This window comes from Bolinopsis microptera, chromosome 10, assembly GCF_026151205.1.
Source record: "Bolinopsis microptera isolate Bmic1 chromosome 10, MBARI_Bmic_1.0, whole genome shotgun sequence".
NCBI classification, from domain to species: domain Eukaryota; kingdom Metazoa; phylum Ctenophora; class Tentaculata; order Lobata; family Bolinopsidae; genus Bolinopsis; species Bolinopsis microptera.
Genome location: NC_087081.1, coordinates 6,481,994 through 6,501,657, shown reverse-complemented (window position 1 = coordinate 6,501,657; position 19,664 = coordinate 6,481,994). Strand labels below are relative to the sequence as shown.

General features: G+C 40.7%; 1 protein-coding gene across 16 annotated transcripts in view; it reads left to right on the top strand.

Annotated features, from left to right (window-relative positions):
* Positions 1–19,664, top strand: part of LOC134822064 (uncharacterized) — a 33,450-nt gene that overhangs the window by 1,667 nt on the left and 12,119 nt on the right. For 4 of the 16 annotated variants that reach the window (XM_063832916.1, XM_063832917.1, XM_063832919.1 and 1 more), the window contains exons 3-6: positions 10,606–10,791; positions 13,877–14,255; positions 16,280–16,427; positions 16,619–16,780. In XM_063832916.1, coding sequence (XP_063688986.1) covers positions 10,606–10,791; positions 13,877–14,255; positions 16,280–16,427; positions 16,619–16,780 — 875 coding nt within the window. Of the gene's footprint in view, positions 1–2,207; positions 3,669–9,295; positions 9,544–10,605; positions 10,792–13,876; positions 14,256–14,513; positions 14,700–16,279; positions 16,428–16,618; positions 16,781–19,664 lie in introns of those variants that run through there. The other 12 variants (XM_063832913.1, XM_063832912.1, XM_063832914.1 and 9 more) reach the window with 6 other exon arrangements.

The window sequence follows — 19,664 nt, the reverse complement described above, 5'->3', positions numbered from 1 at the left end:
ACATCACATCCTGTTTGTCAGAGATACAGGCCACCTGGAAATCCAGGTGATATCACCACTACCCTCCACTCTCCAGTAGTTTACCATCCTGACACGTGTTACCATGACGACATATTTCAAGTCACGTGACCTCATCAACAAGCCACCTCGGTTTGTAACCATACCAACCACACACCCAGCACACACACCAAGACACTTATTTAATTCGCAACTCTAAGTACTCGTCAAGCATACAATTACCTCCTCAAACTCCCCCCCCCCCCCCCTACTCTCTGTCTCATTAATTAATCTATCCTCAAAAACATATCCTTGTGTTTGGACACTCCCTCCTATATCTTCACACCCTCCACACCTCCCCTCTACAACTAGATATACAATTAGAGGTTCAGGTGGCACAGTGTGGTCGTGGTGCACCAGTATTAGGTTTCTAGCACTCCGGGACTGGTCTAGGACTCTTTCTAGTGCTCAATATACTCTCTCGTTCTCTCTCTCTGCTCTCTCTCTCTCGCGGTATTTTATTTCTGACTGTTCTGTTTACGTCTTGATTTTTTAATAGTTTCATGCTGCATTTCAGTATTTCTCTTTATTTCGGTATTTTTTTTGTCGGTTTTTCATCTGTTTCTCCGTTGCGAGCTCTGTTCGCTCTCTCTCTTTTATCTCTCTCTCTCTCACTCTCTCTCTCTCTCTCTCTCTCTGCTCTCTCCGCTGTAATTTTATATTTAGTGTTCTGTTTACGATTTGGCTCTTTCTCAGGACTCAGAGTTCTCCGTCAGTTTATATCGTTTGTCATTCCATTTAGTACTCAAATATTCGTGGTACCGTACAATTTACATCACGTGTTCGACCCATACCAGTGACCTATGTTTTGAACGCGTCATAGTGTTTAGTGTTTTACAGTTTACTTCATTTTAAACTGCCGAGTATTTCTCTCGTTTCTACAACATTTCTCTCGTTTCTACAACATTTCTTTACCAGTTTATCCAATTTGAGCTCAAAAAGCCGTAGCACCGTGCCTGATACCACCTTCTCTCCACGCCCTAGATTTGGAGAGGTGACCATGTTTTGAACATAGTATTCATGAAATAAGGCTAGTGTTTAAACTGTAAACATAGTGTTTAGGAGAGTGTTTATGACTTAGTCTTTATCGTCTACACGAAAAACCTGTATTTGACTGACGACCTTTGTTCATTGTTCATAGTTCCTCATAACATCATCGTCTCCCATAATACCCCATATTTTTTGCCCTGTTATTTGCTCCTTTTTCCCACGAAGCCGCGGTTAGTTCCCCGTTTTTACCGTTACCTGCTTCCTAAATAACGGCTCTATATTCCGGCTCTCAACGTCTCGTAAAACATTAGCGAGAAAGAAGAAAAGAGGAGAAGAGAGGAGAAAGAGGGAAGGAGCTAGAGAGACTGGGAGAGTTTTTATATACAGTCTAATTGGCCGTTACTTGGTAACTCGTCATCAGTGTTGTTGTGTGGATTATGTTATGGGACTCTTGTTTCTGGGGAGTCTGCACATTACTTTCTGTGTCTGTTCCGGGGTTGTGTCCGGGTTTGTGTCCGGGTTTGTTCAGTTTTGTTCTTACTTACTTCCAGGATCGTTTTTGTTCCGGATTTAATGAAGATTTCATCACTTAGGATCTGTTCTGGATTGCTTTTACACATTACTTCATACATATTTTGTCCTCTGTCTGCAGATCCCGGTGTGTGTTTGTTCTAGATTTAGTTAATCTTTCGTCTGTCTTTGTTTCCGGTTACTTTACTTCCCGGTTCCGGATTGTTCCGGATTTTACTATCGAGGATCTAATCCGGATTACATTCTTTCCAGATTTATTTGAAATTTTTTGTGTTAGTGTCATCTCATCGGTTTAGCTTTTCAAGCCGATTTTGCCACAGAATCAACTTAAATTAGAGTCTATAGGAAGTGATCCGGAAGACTGATAAATTTCCCATGTAGCATGAGCTCTGTCTTCAACCTGCATGGCTATAAACTCTCCTTAACTCTTATAGATACTGTAATATAATGTATATTTTGTCTGCTTGACATTGAATAGTTTGTTAGAAATTATATGAAGTCACGTTAAGCTATTGTTCTTTCTCACCATAACATTGTTAAGTCACACTTATACAGTTACATTTCTCCTCCTCTAGACATAACATCATACTCCGAGATCAAACTTCACTCTGATTTAACTTAACCTCATCGCTAGTTTTACTCTTATTTGTTTTAAAGGAGGTCAAGATTCAATGTAATTCGGTGGCATGAAGCAGAATATCAGGCAGGGATTCGAGGATTCGCAGAAGCAGTTTGATGACCTGTTGAATACGTTGTCAGGTATTGATTGTGAGAACACTATGCCGTCTCAGGACACCAAGGATCCTAGTTTGAAGAGCTTGTCGTCCTCCAGATCTAGTTTGACTAAGATTTCTTCCGTTTCCAGTAATAACAGGAGCTCCACAGCTCCTAGTAAGAAGTCTTCAGTTTCTTTTTCTAGTGCTGATGTGCAGCCAAACGAAAGACATCAGTCTAAATCTGCTCTCAGTTCAATCAGTAGTAATTTCCGTGTCAGAAAATCAAAAAGTTCAGACTTTGGACGGTCAAATAAGATGAGTTATACGCAGGCCGCGGAACCAAATCCTCGCAGGAAATCCGGGTATCACTCGGGGCCAGACGTTCGCTCCGGAAGGAAATCTGACTATCATTCGGGGCCAGATTCTCGTTCTGGAAAGAAATCAGGATATCACTCGGGACCTGATTCCCGTTCATTGAAGAAATCAGACAGTAAGGCCGAATCAGATGTCCGTTCAGTAAAGAAATCAGAATTTAATCCCATGTCAGATTTTCGTTCAGACTTTAATTCCGGAATAGACCCACACTCTGCAAAGAAATCTGGTTCGGGGCCAGATTCCCGTCCAGCCAAGAAACCAGACTTAAATCCTGGGCCAGATTCCCACCCAGCCAAGAAATCTGCTAAAAAGTCCGGGTACCATTCTGGACCAGACTCTCGTTCAACTAAAAAATCTGGTAAAAAGTCCGGTTATCATTCTGGACCAGACTCAACTAAAAAATCTGCTAAAAAATCCGGTTACCATTCCGGACCAGACTCCAGATCAGCCAAAAAGTCCGAAGTAAAAAGTCCGGACTCCAGACAGAGCTCTCGTCCTAGCTCTCGAGCAGAGAGCGAGGCCACCTCCAAAACATCCACTTCCTCTCGAGGACCCCAAGCTCCCAGTAAAATCACCTACGATTACTCAGCCGAACCCAAGTCACGTGACCAAGCAACCAAACTCTACCAGCCCTCCTCAGACTCCCACTCCCAGAGCTCCTCCAACAACATCTCAGAAACAGACAGTAACCCCCAGCGGAGGATAATATCAGATTCCCAGAGAGAAGCAGGCAGCTACTCTCCCAGCTCATACGAGTCTCTAGCTCGGGATCAGATGGACGCTAGGCAGCTCTTTAACCCTTATATAGACGGTACAGGGAGTTATCCCCTCCATTCGTCCCCGTTTGGGCCACTGCCAGGATCCAAAGTCGGGCCGGTTGATCCGAGGGTGCTCCAGGGGTCGTCCCAGGACAGTCTATCAGCCAGTACGAACAGTAATAACAACCCAAGTGACCCAATGTCACCCCACCTTACATCCCCTCCTTCTTCAGAGAATAGGGTGAGTTAAATAATCAAGTTACTTACAAACGTTTTGTAAAGCTCAGTACTTTCACCAACCATAGGGTGAGTTAAATAATCAAGTTACTTACAAACGTTTTGTAAAGCTCAGTACTTTCACCAACCATAGGGTGAGTTAAATAATCAAGTTACTTACAAACGTTTTGTAAAGCTCAGTACTTTCACCAACCATAGGGTGAGTTAAATAATCAAGTTACTTACAAACGTTTTGTAAAGCTCAGTACTTTCACCAACCATAGGGTGAGTTAAATAATCAAGTTACTTACAAACGTTTTGTAAAGCTCAGTACTTTCACCAACCATCTTACCGCCCTTTCTTCTACTCCAAATCAACCGTGCAATCGCGCTCAGTACAGATCAATCACAGATCGTGATTGCGTGCGAAAGTTTCATGTTTTTCTGTGTGGTTCCGGTCCTGAGGGGTTCTGTAAAATATACCTGAAATTATACCCCGTGTTCGGAATCAGGTGACAGCTGTGCTCATATTTATCTTGTAAGTGTAAGTATAACATAGTACCAGAGAGAGAGAGGCAGTTATTGTTTCCCCCGCGCCAGCAACACACCAAAGGGGATGTACACTTCAACTACTATAATTGAAAATCACGTGATCAGGGCATCACATGTCACCATGGTAACGCACGTGACGTCACCTCGTTGCTTGGCAGTTCAGTTGATTCTATCACGTGATGTGCTGGCATACAACTCCGGTGTATGCCATCTTCCTAGAGTGGTAGCTGACATACATCCTTGCAACCAATCGGATTGCAGTATTTAAACTCGCGACCAACCAGAGCGCGCAGTTCAAGCTAGCAGCCAATCAGTGTTGATAATTTGAATATTTCAAACCTGTCGGCTCATGGTTGTGGTTTATGAAGGTGAAGAAAAAGTGTCATTCCTTCAGCAGAGTGAAAATGTTTTGAGGCAATTTAAACACAGTGCTCAATAGGTGAACATGCCAATGATCTGATTCTGTGAAACTTAGGTCAGGGTATTGCCGTCAGAAATTCAAGTAACTGTCTAAATTCATTAATGAGTCTGATATGTGAAATATGCCGTCTTATGATGACCCTTATAAATTTAAAATCGTAGCCATCTATTGGGTAGAAATGTGTTGAGTCGACGGACATGGATACGGTCAACGTTTGTACCAAAGTTTATCTTGATGGTAAAGAGACCAAGTCCCCCCCCCCCCCCACTCTACCTGCCACTCCATTAGCCTATAAGGCTATATATATGTCTAACTTTAACAAAGTTAGCACAATAAATGTTACCATATTACCACGTACTGCACACCTGCACATTCGCCGTTACCATGACAACCAGAGAAATTCTGTCATCTCTCCAATATTCAAATTTTTACAACTCCTTCCATTCAAATATTTACCACGTCATCCCACACACCTGAGGGTAATTTAATACTTGAATCCAGACTCAAATATCGACAACTGTAAAATTTGGACAGGATTGACATTCTGAAAAATTGGAAGCATTGTTCTGCTGTCTGAGGTAAGTACTGAAGTGTTTGAGTTAAACCATGTACTGTAACGAATTTGAAATCAGGGAAAAGAAAACGAACCTCACATTAATTATTTTACGAGAGTAACCTTTGTAGTTCTAAAGAAAGTAAGTAACAGTCATTATTTTACAATACTAACTTCTGTCCTTCCCTTTGTTCTAACCTTCAGCCGAACCTTACCGTGGGAATCCTCAAAAACTCGACGTGTGCCATCAATTAGTTAATTGATTTAATTAAACCAATTATTGTTTGATCCGGGTCCCTCCCACAAGAACAGGTATCTCGTATCTTAATCCTACCAAATGCATGAGGTCTGGTTTCAACAGTAATTATTGGTGTGAAATTTAGAAAATCTCTCAGCGTTTGTTTAAAACGGTGTCTATAGCTGCTTTAGTTGTTTTCTGTCTTCAGCGATTTTTAAATGTATTTTAAACTTTTAAACGTATTTTAAACTTTTAAACGCATCTGCCATCTGGCTATCGTCGATTTGGGAGTTATTTGATTTCACATATTGTTAGCCTGGTTTTCTTGTCTCCTAAAGTCGGTCCGACGCCGATTTTTGTCTGGTAGCGGTTTAAATTTCTGCTTAAGAACATAATAATCAGGAGCTTGCCTCAGTTTTGAATTCAGAGTTCTCCAGTAGGTTTGACTGACCCGTCATGTTTTACTGATGAGTTGGCAGCTCCCTTTGTACGGTCTTTTAACACGAACAATCTCCACACTTAGCTAGGAGGTTACTTGACCCTTCACTAAGTCACTACCTCAACAGTCTGTCCATGCTTTCCCTTCTGATTTTAGTAACATTTTGTCAGTGCCTGTTTAGTTTGTAAGCTCCCTTCTTTGTGAACTGACAGTTTGTATTCCACTTTCCAGTGTTTGGCTTACTTTCCATCATTTCCAAAATGTGAAAATGTTTCACAGTGTACCTAACAATACCTGACAAAATGTCTAATCCCCAAACAATCCCTGGCAAAGTGCCAAGTCTCCTAGAGATGGCCCAGTTGTCCTACAGGAAGTGAGCTGTATAACAGTGGAGCAACATTCCCGCCAGACCTTCAACACTACTATAATATACATCTGGTCATTTCCGTGATACCATATATTTTAAAACCTGATAATATCCTTTGTGATTACCACGACCATAACTGTTAACCATACGTGAAGTAACTACAATAAGCGTAAAAGTTTTTTTTTGTTATGGTCACGTGATTTGAAAGACATAATTTCTAAAATCCGTTGGATTTAACATTTACCAAATTTATGATGGGGGTGATGCAACGTCAATTAATGTCAGTATTCCATAAAACCCCCAAACTGACATTGACATTAATTGACATTAATTGACATTAATTGACATTAATTGACATTAATTGACATTAATTGACATTAATTGACATTAATTTGTCTTGAAATTTGAGATTATCATTATTCGATAAATATTCAAGATATTCACGTCTATGTAAGTTAGACCGGTTCAAAAAAACAAAATGTCCTTGAATAATTATGAGTATGTTATTATCTGTTGATCCTTAGGTTCAAAGACCACCAAAAAAAATTTCAGCTTCCAACTCTTCCATCTTCGGTCCCCACCGGCCACGCCCATATTTTATTGGTTTCTTATACAGGTAAAATATCTAGAATCGGCTTTTTTAGTATGAAGAAGTAATGTTAGCTGTTTAAGATTCGTTATTCAAATATAAATGTCATGAAGGCATTTCGTTTAATGTGGGTTTTAAGTTCTGATGATGTTGAGAACCACGCCCTTGGATGGCCACGCCCATTTAAGAAAATTAAATTTCGGGAAACCGTATTATTTTAGTTTTATTGTTTAATGATCTGAATTTTTTCACATTTCACATTTCCATGTGATAGTAGTGAATAAATTGATGATATAAACGTTCTAAAGTGCTAAAAATATGGTAGAACTACATAATCTCTGGTCGAAAAATATCGTGTCAATTAATGTCAGTATTCCAAAATTTTGCAAAACTGACATTGACATTAATTGACATTAATTGACATTAATTGACATTAATTGACATTAATTGACATTAATTGACGTTGCATTCCCCCCTTTATGATAATTACACTGGGATTAGCAAGTAAGGTCAACACCTTCTTCCTCATTGGAAGTACATAGTAAACTGCATGCACCTGCACGTCTGTACTTCCGCCTAATTACAACCCATATAAGGCAATACTCCCTCCCGAATAAGGATAACTGCCGCTTCTAGACAAGGTGTGGTAACCGTGGTAACTAGGTGTGGTAACCGTCAATACACGAGAGGTGCAGACTGCAGATCCACTTCCTCCTTCTTCACCTCCTCTTCATGGGAGATACATGCACTGCTTACTTGCAGTACTCTGATGGTTGTGGGAGAGGTTTTGCTTCTGTTTGTTAGGTTATTGTCAGGTTTTTTAGTTATTCGCCGTAAAAGTTTTATCTACCGGATTTTAGTTTTAGACTTATCAGATCTTTAGGATGTTATTATAAACCACTTCAGATCTGGGTAAAGTTTGTTGAAATATAAGAGTAAAGGTAGTCTGAGTGTGTCTAGTGTCTACGTAGCATTCTTCTAGACTCGACTCTTTTTCGTTATTCCATTATCATCCGTACATTTTTGTTAGATCTGATGATTGGGCTTGAAAGTTTCGTGCAAAAAATCCGACATATTCCTCATATATCTCGAGTTTCCACAAGCAGTCATGACCTTATATCTCCTGTCTCATTTCTGCACAATCATCATTAAGACATAAGGGTGGTGATTCGAGATTTCCTTATAATGAGCCATCACAGATATATCTCCACGCCTCTGATTGGTTCTTATCACATCACGTGACCCGAATACCGCTCTCTGATTGGCCCATGACTGGCACGTGACTATCCGATTGCAGGTGATAGACTCTAAAGGGGTTAATTGGCCTCACTAATGCTTGTTGGATACTATTGGCACCACTCTGCATTCTGGTACGCGGTTTAAGACTCTTACTTTCGTCTGTCGGTTGACTTTATACAGGGTCACTTGGTCTAACTCTGTAGTTTTACTACCAGAGCTTAGCTTTTACAGCAAAAGTTGCAGTTTCTTTGAACTTTTATAACCACATACACAAGGTTATAAAGTATTTTCCATTATGCAGATTCTCAAAGACCGCTCATTTCTTTACCCTTGTTTTACTTTCTTTCAGTGGAACATCTGTCTAACATCTCGTTCAAGAAAAGCGTGCTTTTTTTTCAACTTTTCAACTCTAATGGCAATTACCAAACCTTACGAGGTTTATTCCATGGTTTATAAAACTCTAAAATCTCGTTTTCAATCTAACCAGAATACTGATGTTCACTATTTAACCAGAAGACTGGTGTTCACTATCTTATAGAAAGACTCATGCTCAGCTTGTTCTAAGAGCTATTATCAATAATCAATATGTTCCTTATGTTTTGTTAGAGATCACTGTTCTTGGTACAAGGTAGCTCTGATTTACTCTGCTTTGCACTGCATTGTTCTGCATAGTACGGGAGAGTTACAATCTCTACTACCCATCCATTAGCTATAGGAGTGGAATCTTTGCAATATTACCATGCATTATTCATGACTTAAGCTGATAGTTAAGCAATTATTGTACTCTTTTCAATCGTTCACCCTCTAGGTTCATACTGCAATATTGCTGTCCTCTGGATCCCTTCTTTTGTATTGCTTACTCATTACAATGATAATCTCTGTCATCTCCACTTCATGTTACGTTTGAGAACAGATACTAGTTACACTACCATGTTGATCAAGCCAGCTTGCTTCTGTAAATCTAGGCTATTGTTCAGTACGTGACTAGATACTGATCTTATCACCTTGTAAATCTTGTTACTGTAAAATATTGCGAGGTTGTTTATTTGTTAACAATTCAATCCTTGCTTGAGTAACTTAAGAATTGGTAATTGCGTATTGTGACTGAACCACCGACCGCCCCCACCGTCAAGCTTGAGCTTTTATTAGTTGCTTTATTTTAGAGATAAATCATGGAGTTCATAGCTCTTGGTTGTGCTGTAGTGTTATTGCGGAAGAAGTTCTGCTTGCTACTTTTTATTGCTTTGTTGTTGTCACTCCCACACATCTTCATATCGGTTCTATTTTAATTATTTTAATGGAAGTGTGATTCTATCTTCAGTTTCACATTATTTCCACTTGGTTTCCTTTCTTTGTACTGAATAGTGAATATTGATCGTCTGTTGTTCAGTTAACTGATGACATAATCGAGATCCTGCCGATCCTACCAATCCTGGATATCGTGAAGTCATGCCCATGTTCCAGTATCGTTCATTATCTGTAGATCGTCTGGGTTTTTATCAGGTAATGTATAGTTTAGGGCAGTTACACAAGGAGAGTTCTAGCGAATAAAATAATTGAACTTAATTTAGCTGAAGTTGATAATGTGTCTTGTTACGATCCACCGACCACCACTAGGCACTAGGTCGCCTAATTCAAACTAATTTTCCCACGAATCATCACACTTTCACTCAAGTACACAATTCCCATCCGAATTGAAATTATAGCAGCTCGATAATCACCATTTATCCGAATTAAAGAGGTGCTAAGATTCAGAATCTGTCAATTATACCAGGATACATTACCTCTCTCACCCACTTTCCCACGCTCTAATTAAGCGTCAGGTGTGCAGGTGCTAACTTTTTCACTCTATGTGGGGGATATTGCACCCTGCTGCTATGTTGGAGGGGCGAGGGGGGGGGGGGGCTTGGGCTACTGTCCAATCTACATTTTAATTCAAGAGAATGCTGGCAAACTTAACGTATGAACTATGGAATATTTAATATTTTCTTGAGATGGAACTGATCTCACAACTCCTTGTGGCCTGCATATGGGATAAAAGTACAAGTTTGTAAAGTCAGTATCTCTCCCAATAATATCTCCTCTCAGTGACCAGTGTAAAATCAGACTCTCTACAATGTAACAACTCCTCCTTCAAATTTAATATAGTAATTCCGGTAATCACCCCTAATCACCTAATTGGTTTTATTCCACTAAATGTAACTGAGTTTCGGGACGAAAGATACTGATAACGGAGTCTATCTTCTCCACAATTTCGGGGTCTAGACCACTTACAATCAGTTGTAAATTCCTAAGATTCCAAGCAATGAGTATAGTTGCGGGTTTTATATTCAGGGATTCCCTGTCTGTCTCCCCGCTAAACTATCTGTGTCCTAGAGGTCTGATGACTATTGCTACAAATTTTCCTGATACTTAGCAAATATGATAATCTAAGTCCAACGCTAACAAATCAACATACAAATCAAACCAACTATAAGTTTTACGCGATAACATAATGAAATGTAATCATGACACGCCCATTTCAGCCCTCTAACCCATTTCTATTCTTAACCCTAACTATTTCAGGCTGGTTTCTACAAGGGTCGAGTACAAGACAAACTAGCCCTCCCACCCCAGACTTCCCCAGAGTGGGTCTCAGGAACCAACGGTACAGGCCACTGTGGGGACTGTGAGACTACAGAACAACAGCTGAGAGTGGGGGCTGTCAACATTGTACGGGAGAACGAGACTAGACTCACTAACGCTCTCAAGGTGAGGGGGTTTAGGGGGCACAAGGGGTTTACTTCGTGTGTACTTTAATTAGTGGGTTTACCTGGAGGTTTAATTAGGGGGTACAAGGGGTTTAATTAATGGGTTTACCTGGAGGTTTAATTAGGGGGTACAAGGGGTTTAATTAGTGGGTTTACCTGGAGGTTTAATTAGGGGGCACAAGGGGTTTAATTAGTGGGTTTACCTGGAGGTTTAATTATGGGGTTTTGGGGTTAACGATAGCCGGAAGGAGGGGTTAAGATGGTTCTTTTCGAGCATGATTTTTTGAAAAATGGAGGGGTTGCATGATTTGCAGATAGCTTGGTTTGCCTGGGTGTATTTATGTCGGCTTGCAGTAACATTTCACTCTCATGCGAATATAGTACAGTCGTCATCGACACAAATAATTACAATTTACACCAGTAGTGTCTACCAGCAAATTCTGCACCGTGTCAGCAGCTAGTGGCTGCTAGTGCACGCTTTTAACACCTTTTATAGGTGACGGTGCAGGCTGAGCTACACTTAAAGCTGCTATCGTAGACTGGGCTACACTTATATAAGCAATACGAGAATAGGCTTACAGCTGAGTTGGTTAATAGCATATAGCTGCTACTCTAGATTCTAGGAGGTAGCTTCTTCGTATTCTATGGTTTAGAACATATTCTTGGAATAGGATCGGATCCTTATTGACGTTTGGTATTATCATCGAGCTCAGAGATCCATAAAGGCTAGCTCAAATACCAACAGTAAAAGTCTACAGTAATTGTATTATGGAGCTGATTGTAAGCCCACTAAATACAAAGCTAGGAAATGCAAGACAGCTAGATCTGCCTGATAAGCTGCTGGATTTCAGGGTCTAGCTCCACTTCCAGGGGCTAGTTCCACAGTAAAAACTATTGTCTGTACCATTATCTCGCTTCCGAGAGAGCCCTGACACCTAAGCGGAAGTGTCATTTGAACAGATGTTTTGATTGGTGGTGGTGCCCTAACGTTGTCATGGTTACGGGGTGATCGTGAGAATATGTGAACGTACGTGGTTTTGCCGGTCCAGATAAACTTTTAAAGTCGTCACCTGGGCCTGTTCATCAACATCTTCAATCTCCGCACTGATAGTTTTCGACGGTAGATCCACTAACCAGTGTGTAATTCTTACTAGATCTAGAAAATACTACTCAATAAAAACCAGGATGCTTTGTCATAGTACCTCAAATTATGCTAAATTATGTAAAATATACTCCATAACGGAAGATGTGGGGTGTGGCTGCTAAGAAACCGTTTTTACCAGTGAAAGTACCATATTCAACGTGTAGTTGTAAATCCTACAAGGTGTTACTTAAAAATTGTACCATTGTGTACAGCGCTGTAGTAGGGGCTTTGTTAAAGAGCATAAATTTGATAAGATATATAGCTGAAGTAATGTAGTCCTAAAGTGGCGTTTCTCTTGATATCGTAACTTCAGTTTCGTAGAAGCTTACAGCTGGGCTGCTATCCCTCGTATGTTATATCTAGTCTTATTATATACTCAGATACCGTTATTACCACAGTTTAATGATAGCTACAGTGGGGTGACATATGTTTTCGTCACTTCTGAATGCGCGCATTTTAGCGCGCGAGTTTGCGTGCACGTCACGTGATATTGTTAGCAGTGAGTGTAATCACGAGTCTGGAGAATTTGTCTAGTACAAGGCCCAGACCCTTTAGCGTATCTGTAGTAAATTTTGTGGCGATGTAATATCTATGACACCACTAAAAATTGAGGAATAGAGAAGTGTTCACAATATCCAACTTAGCATGGTAAACTTATGATATCTCTGGCTGAAGATTAACAACTCTAACAGTATTTATTTTAATCAGCTGAGAAACATTTGGTCTTGTTACCTTATCAATTTTATCGAAATCGAACGATGCAGTACAAAGATATTCCGTATCAAACTTCATGGTAATATTGAAGTAGAGAAAAGTTCGTCGCTTGCTATTAAAACATGTGCTCCTTCATAAATAGTATCATTATCGTGATCAAACCCCTTATTTATGGCCCTGCCAGTCTCTTCTGAAGCACGAATGAACTTAATTTCTACTGTCCGAGAAAAGTTCAGAATTTTCTCTAAACACCCATTTTTGAATTTTGTAAATCGGTGGTCCGGAAGCGGAGCTATGGTTCAATGAAAATTGTTAGTTTAACGCTGTTTGTATTGTCATTATCAGAAGTGACGAAAACATATGTCACCCCACTGTACTACTACTACTATTGATAGGATCCTGCACCTAATATCTTGCCAGCTGGTCCATTAGCGCCCCTGTTTCGGGTTATTAAAAACCCTTACTTCTTCTCTAATTGGTGGATAACTCCTCCTCCTATCTGATCACCCCCTTGTCTGGCCTATGATTGGCTAGTTGTCCCGTATCTGGCCTGGCATTGGCTGATTGGTGTCCCCCAGATGTAGTAGTAACTACCAAGTCTGGCAGCTAGCTCTCATTTATTAGCCCGGGTTGTATGAGGAAATGAAAACGTCAGCAACAACCTCTCGACCACTCTCTACATCCCACGCGGGTTGCTAGACGTGCCCTGGTTGGTTGGGAGCGCCCACGTGTGTTGTTATGGCGACCGGGATTGGTTTAGAAGGGACTGTCACTGTTAGTGGTGTCCGACTGTAGAAACAGCCATTGTGTAAATGACGCCTCTTCTTCTTGTTTTACCCTATTTTGGATATTTTAGTGGTATTCTTATTATTAGATGCAGGTCCATCGTTTGAATTTGGTTGTAGTTGTTAATTCAAGTTGTTGATAGTAATAAGATGAGGATGCAAAGAAACAGGGCTAAAAGTTTTAGTACCCAGGACCTGGGTGATAGGGAGATTGAGATCTGGGTCGACAAGGTTCCTCGCTACCTTACTACCTTGATACCTTATTACCTTGCTCTCCTGATTAATATTTATTAAATTAATTCAAAAGTTGTGTCCGGGACACTCTAAAAACTTTTGAATACATACCAAGGGGGAGGGGGGGGGGAGAAACGGAGTACACATAAAGGTTAGATTATCAAACTTATATTGTGCTACCGGCCCAACTAACACCCCATTATTTTCAGAGTGTCAAGTCCCAGAGAGCGACGAGTGGTTACCGCAGTGACTCAGTCCTCGGACCCTCCAGCACGGACCACAAGAAACGTAACCACCGCTCAGTAGACAAGATCTCCAACCTCCACAAGTCCACCGAGAACCTCAAGACTAATTACGTGGAGCTGGCTTCATTCGGACCTCCTCCTCAGAAACCAGCGGGTAAAGCTTACAACAGTGGGGTTAAACACACACCACAGCCACAACCTCCTAGTAACGGGGTTCTTGGTAACAGTAGTCATGGTAACGGTAGTCATGGTAACAACGGGACCCAGAAGAGCGAGCACGCGTATGCTAACCTGCCCACACGCTACAATACTGCACCCAACTCTAACAACCACGTTAACAACGGTTAGTTACATTTTAGTTACATTTTATTTTTAGTTAGATGAAGTTAAGTTCAGAAGTTTAGAAGTTTAGAAGTAAACAGGCTACTCGATCCTGATGACTTAGTAGTATCTTCGTTAGACCTTCACCGGAAATTTCACGACCTAAAAATAAAAAGCCTGGCACTTCGTTGAGCCATGAGTACTCAAACCGTTAAAACTTTAAAAAGTTAAACACAGTTAAACTGAGTTAAACACAGTTAAACTGAGCTATTCTACACAGACCAGGTAAAACCTCCCCGACCCCGACTACAACCGTCCCGGTCATTCCACCACGCGTCCCAATTACTGGTGGAGCAGCAGCCCCGCCCCAGAACCAACTCCCTGCCGGGGGTGGGGGACTGGGGGGCCTCCTTCCCTGGGCCTCTCGAGGGGGAGTATGAGTTCGTGGACGAGTTCATGTTAGCAGGTGATTTGGGGGAATGTGGTGATGATGCGTAACCATGGTGATGATGATGCGTGCTTGGGTGTTGGGTTGTATTGTCAATGCTGAACTACACGGTCAAATCCCGATCTAGTGAGCGTTGACGCTAGATTGTATGATGCATCATAAAATATAGCATTTTCGGTAGTATACTCCTTAACACTGCACTGTCCCTATAAATTACCGAAAGTGAGCTGTCTTTTGATGAGATCGGGGTTTGACTGTTTTGGGTGGAATGCGTTGTATGATGGTCGGGTATTCGTACCTACTCTGGTACCTTTACTCTGGTACCTTTACTTTGGTGATGCTGCTTTTGTTTACGTTTTGTGAATGTGAACCTTGTTTGAAGTTTGAACACTATAGTTGTACACTACACGTCTTGCAGTTATATGATATGCTGTCTTAGAAGTTACACACAATGAGATCTAGTACAAATATACAAATATGGACGTGTTTTTTGCATGGTTTGATGCCAAGGTTATTCTATCAGAACGGATAAGAAGAAAAATCTTTTCTCCGTTATACATATAACTCTACCTACAGTCTATATTATTCATAATATTACCTACAATTACAGATACAATGACTGTGTACCACACGTACGACAGACTGACAAACACTCTAACAACAGACCAACACACTTATACAACTGACAAACAGACAGAAATTCAAACAAACATCACAACAAACAGACACACAGACTTACGGAAATACCGACAAACAAACAGACGAATCAACACACAGACAAACCGCTACCCGCCACTAAGTGATCCCAACGATCCTGAGCTGGTTTCTAACCTCCTGATAGGTAGTAACACCATAGTAAAACCCTAGTAACACCCCCTAGTAACGCTCCCCAGTAACCTCCTGACACACTTACGACGAATACTGTCCATATAAGCTCAAATTGTACTGATTGTAATACAGGTGATGGAGTATAGTGGGAGGGGTGTTTAGGTTACCGTCGTTATTTGAGACATTATGACCACTACTTTTACTGAAATCTTTTCGTATTCAACTTTAATTTTTCCGAGGAAATGTCTTTCCCATATAATTTACCCTTCGTTATTTCACGTCTAATGAATGTTGATGCATTTATTTTTCTTTCTTACGAAATCAAATCTATACTGCAGAACAAAAGTTTGTCCTAGTATTGTGCTAGAATTACGACTCTTTCTTGAAAACTTGAATGATCGTATATTTAGATCTTAACTCATGCTACCTCTGGACCTTTTCTGAATGATCTTATTACTTTATTTAAAATCTAATACTTTACGATAAACCACAAAACACACATCAACAGTTCTCAACATAATTGAGCGATGGTCAGTATTACATATCGATACTTTAATATTATTCTATTTTTATGTAAATGTGTTCAACAGTCAACTCGTCTGTAGCCGGATATAAAAACCAGCTCAGTACCCTTCAAAACCTCATCTCCATAGTAACACGCTAGTAACACCCTAGTAACACCCTTAGTAACACCCTAGTAACACCCTAGTAACACCCCTAGTAACACCCCTGGCCCTAGTAACACCCCTCTAACACCCCCTCCTCCCCAGGTGGACCCCCAATAATGAACGGGCACACAGACCAGATCTACAAGCTGCAGAACACAGTGTCAGCTCCCTCCGACATGTCTGGTAATGACACGTGGCATGGTCCTGAACCCAGCGTAACTCCTGTACCACCCGCTGATATTCCTAACAGGTTGGTTTATTTATGTTATAACTTTTATATTCCTAACAGGTCATTTTATCTATATTGTAAATTTCATATTCCTAACAGGTTGGTTTATAAGATTAAAACTGTTTTTAGGGGATGATAAGTTCATATTATAATATTGTATATTCGATCTGATTGTTGATAAACCCGAGGTTAACAACTCCATCTCCCCTCAGAACTATCACAGACCTAGCCCCAATCCCTCCCAAAAGAACAGAGAGCTCCAGGTTCTCCTCCAGATTAAAGCGGAAGAAGGACAGCAAGTCAACTCCCTCCACTCCTAGCTCTACTCCTGATCCTAAAGCAACCCCTCAGAAGGACGGATCTTTCTTTGCCAAGTTAGTTTCTTTGTTAGTTATAACTTTTTAAATGTTCTGTTAAATGTTAGTTAAGTTAACTTAGCAAATAACTAAGTTAGCTGTGAATTTTCTTCACATTTGAAGAATATATCAGCCCTGGAATTTAGATTTGATGTCCTGTTTTCGGCATAATTAAAGTTCTTTGATGCTGTTAAGTTGAGTGTAATCAGTCCGTAAAGATTAATTTCCATTCTACTAGCTGTAATAAAATCCGGCTGACCTGTGCATTATTCAATTACATGCTGAATATTACTTGGACCGCAAAGCTTCCCGAAAAACAGCCCCTCGGCACTGCATATCAACAGATTATTACACGACGTGATGTGCCACGGGACCAATCATGAGCTAGCTCCCTGCATCTCACCGACCAATAGTTGCGCGTCACGTGGTATGACGTCATCAGTTCGACCAATAGTTGCGCGTCACGTGGTATGACGTCATCAGTACGACCAATAGTTGTGCGTCACGTGGTATGACGTCATCAGTTCTGTCAACCAATCAGCGCGCAGATCAGCCTGCATGTCCTCCAATCAGCTGCCACCTTGAGGTAAATGGTCCAATCACGGCTCTAACATCTCCTTAGATTAACCGCGGGACACTCAAGCAATCTGATGTGATTGCTTCCTACATGGTAACACCATACTGGACACATATTTGAAACACCCGCCAGAGTCCTGCACCTTGGTCCGGTGATTGTAGTGTTTGTAGTAGTGAGCTGCTGAGCGTCTCTCCTCATTGTTTTTACCTTTTTATTAGAATAGTTGAACGTACATGCATCTTGAACATCCTCTAGCATGGTAAGTCATTGTTTAATTCTCGTTTCACTGACTATTTCTTGTCATGATTTAGTGTATTTGGTGTTTCAACAGTTTAAAAATAACCATTCTCTAAGCATACTCAAATAAATTGTTAAACGTTTTCGGCTCCATATTAGATTAAAGAAAGAAAGTACCTGCTTAGTTCCAGTTGTCCGTCCTACAATCGAGGGTCTATCCAAATTGCATTATCCATACACTGATAATTAGGTCCGTCCAAATTATATTAGGGCCGATAAGGGCTCCAAATATTGCAATCTCCCCTGCATCACCCGCGGTCGACCTCTAATCGAGAGCCTGTATGAATAGTCCTGCCAGACTCGTACAATGACTCCTGCATCACTGCCTCCCCACACCTAACAACCCCCTAGTTATAACACCGTCACTAAACATCCCCCCTTGTTATTGTTACCATAATCCTGATATAATCAGTGTAGCACCTGCCCCGGGACCCCGGGTACTATTATTGTAGCCCCCCCCCCCCCCCCCCCCTCCCTATTATTATTGTAGCCCCCCCCCCCCCCTCATCCTCCTCCCCAGGTGGCCTCTCACTCTCATATTACGTTATACACAAGTCTTGTGTCTTGTTATACGCTGTGATGCTGTGATCTGTTACTATTACTCTTAGTTACGCGGGACACGTTTCTCTCGTCTTAGGTTTAAGATCGTTTAGTGTGTTAGACTGTTTTGTTGAAGGGTCGTGATGAGTCTCGCTAGGAGGTAAGTTTAAGATTTTAATTACAGTTGGTTACTATAGTTACTAGCTGGTTACTATTTGGTGATGTTAATCAGTAACCAGCTAGTTGCTAAAGTTCCATTGGGTTGTGCGTATTTACTTTGGTTACAACAGTAACTTAATAATGCTTAATTCACATCTATTTTAATTTACCAACGACTATTTTCCCCATTATCCAGTCATCTCAAAAGTGAACTATTTTGGTGCTAAGAATTCTAATTTTCAAGTTAGTCTAAATATTCCCATAGAACAGGCTACTAATTAGCTTGTATCCTAACTGAGTAATTAGTTGTAACATCCTGGAGCGGACAACTCCCTTACTTTACTCTGATTGTTAGATTGTATGAGAAGCAACTCTTGTAAGTTGTTTTGAAGTTTACAAGTTTTTATAGTTCGGTTTCGTAAACGCTGTTTGTGTGAAACGTTTAGTGAAGTTCTCAATCACGAGATCAAAGACTGGACTCAATCCAGGATTCACATCTCTGGTTGTTAATCATCACCTGACACAATTAATCGTTTCTGATTGGACGACACCATAAATCCTCCCCTCTCATTGGACAACACCATAAATCCTCCCCTCTGATTAGACAAGAACTCCTCGCTCCCCGATGCTGGAGTCCGCTGTGGTCAGATACAGAAGGAGGCGAGTAGTACGATAAGAGAGACCAATGAGTTACAATAATCATGATGTCATAAAACACGCATTCCTGTCCCATTCCTCACGTTCCACATTACACCCTCCCCTATTTATTGCAGACTGTATCTTATTGTAAGATTGTAGACTAAAGTGCCCCCCGTTCATTCCAATATTATTATGTAATTTATCTATGCTTGCCATTGCTAGTCGCGAGTGTAACATAAAGTCTTGATATCCGTGAATACTCGTGACATAGGCAGTGTCCCACTAGCACATTCATTAATTGATTGCACTCCAGATGTTGGAATGCAGCCCCGTGATTGGCCAGCGAGCCCCACGTGACTGTTATAACGCTCTAAGAATGGTCAGTTGTTGAAAGTTTAGCCGCATCGGAATAACGGCTGTTCATTACATAATGTTCCGTTATATGGCTACATTTTATTATTCATTCTCCGGGCCCCCGTACACTACTCCCTCCTGTATTTTTACACCTTCTTATTCCTTAATTATTATTATTATTTCACATTCTTATGTTTCGCAGTCTTGTTATATTGTTAACATTGTATTGTCATGTCCCTTCACACTTTGTAGTTGCACAGTGTACACATCCTGTAAATTGTAATTGTGACTAGATTAAACACTAGATCATTGACTAAACATGACCTGTACTTCTGT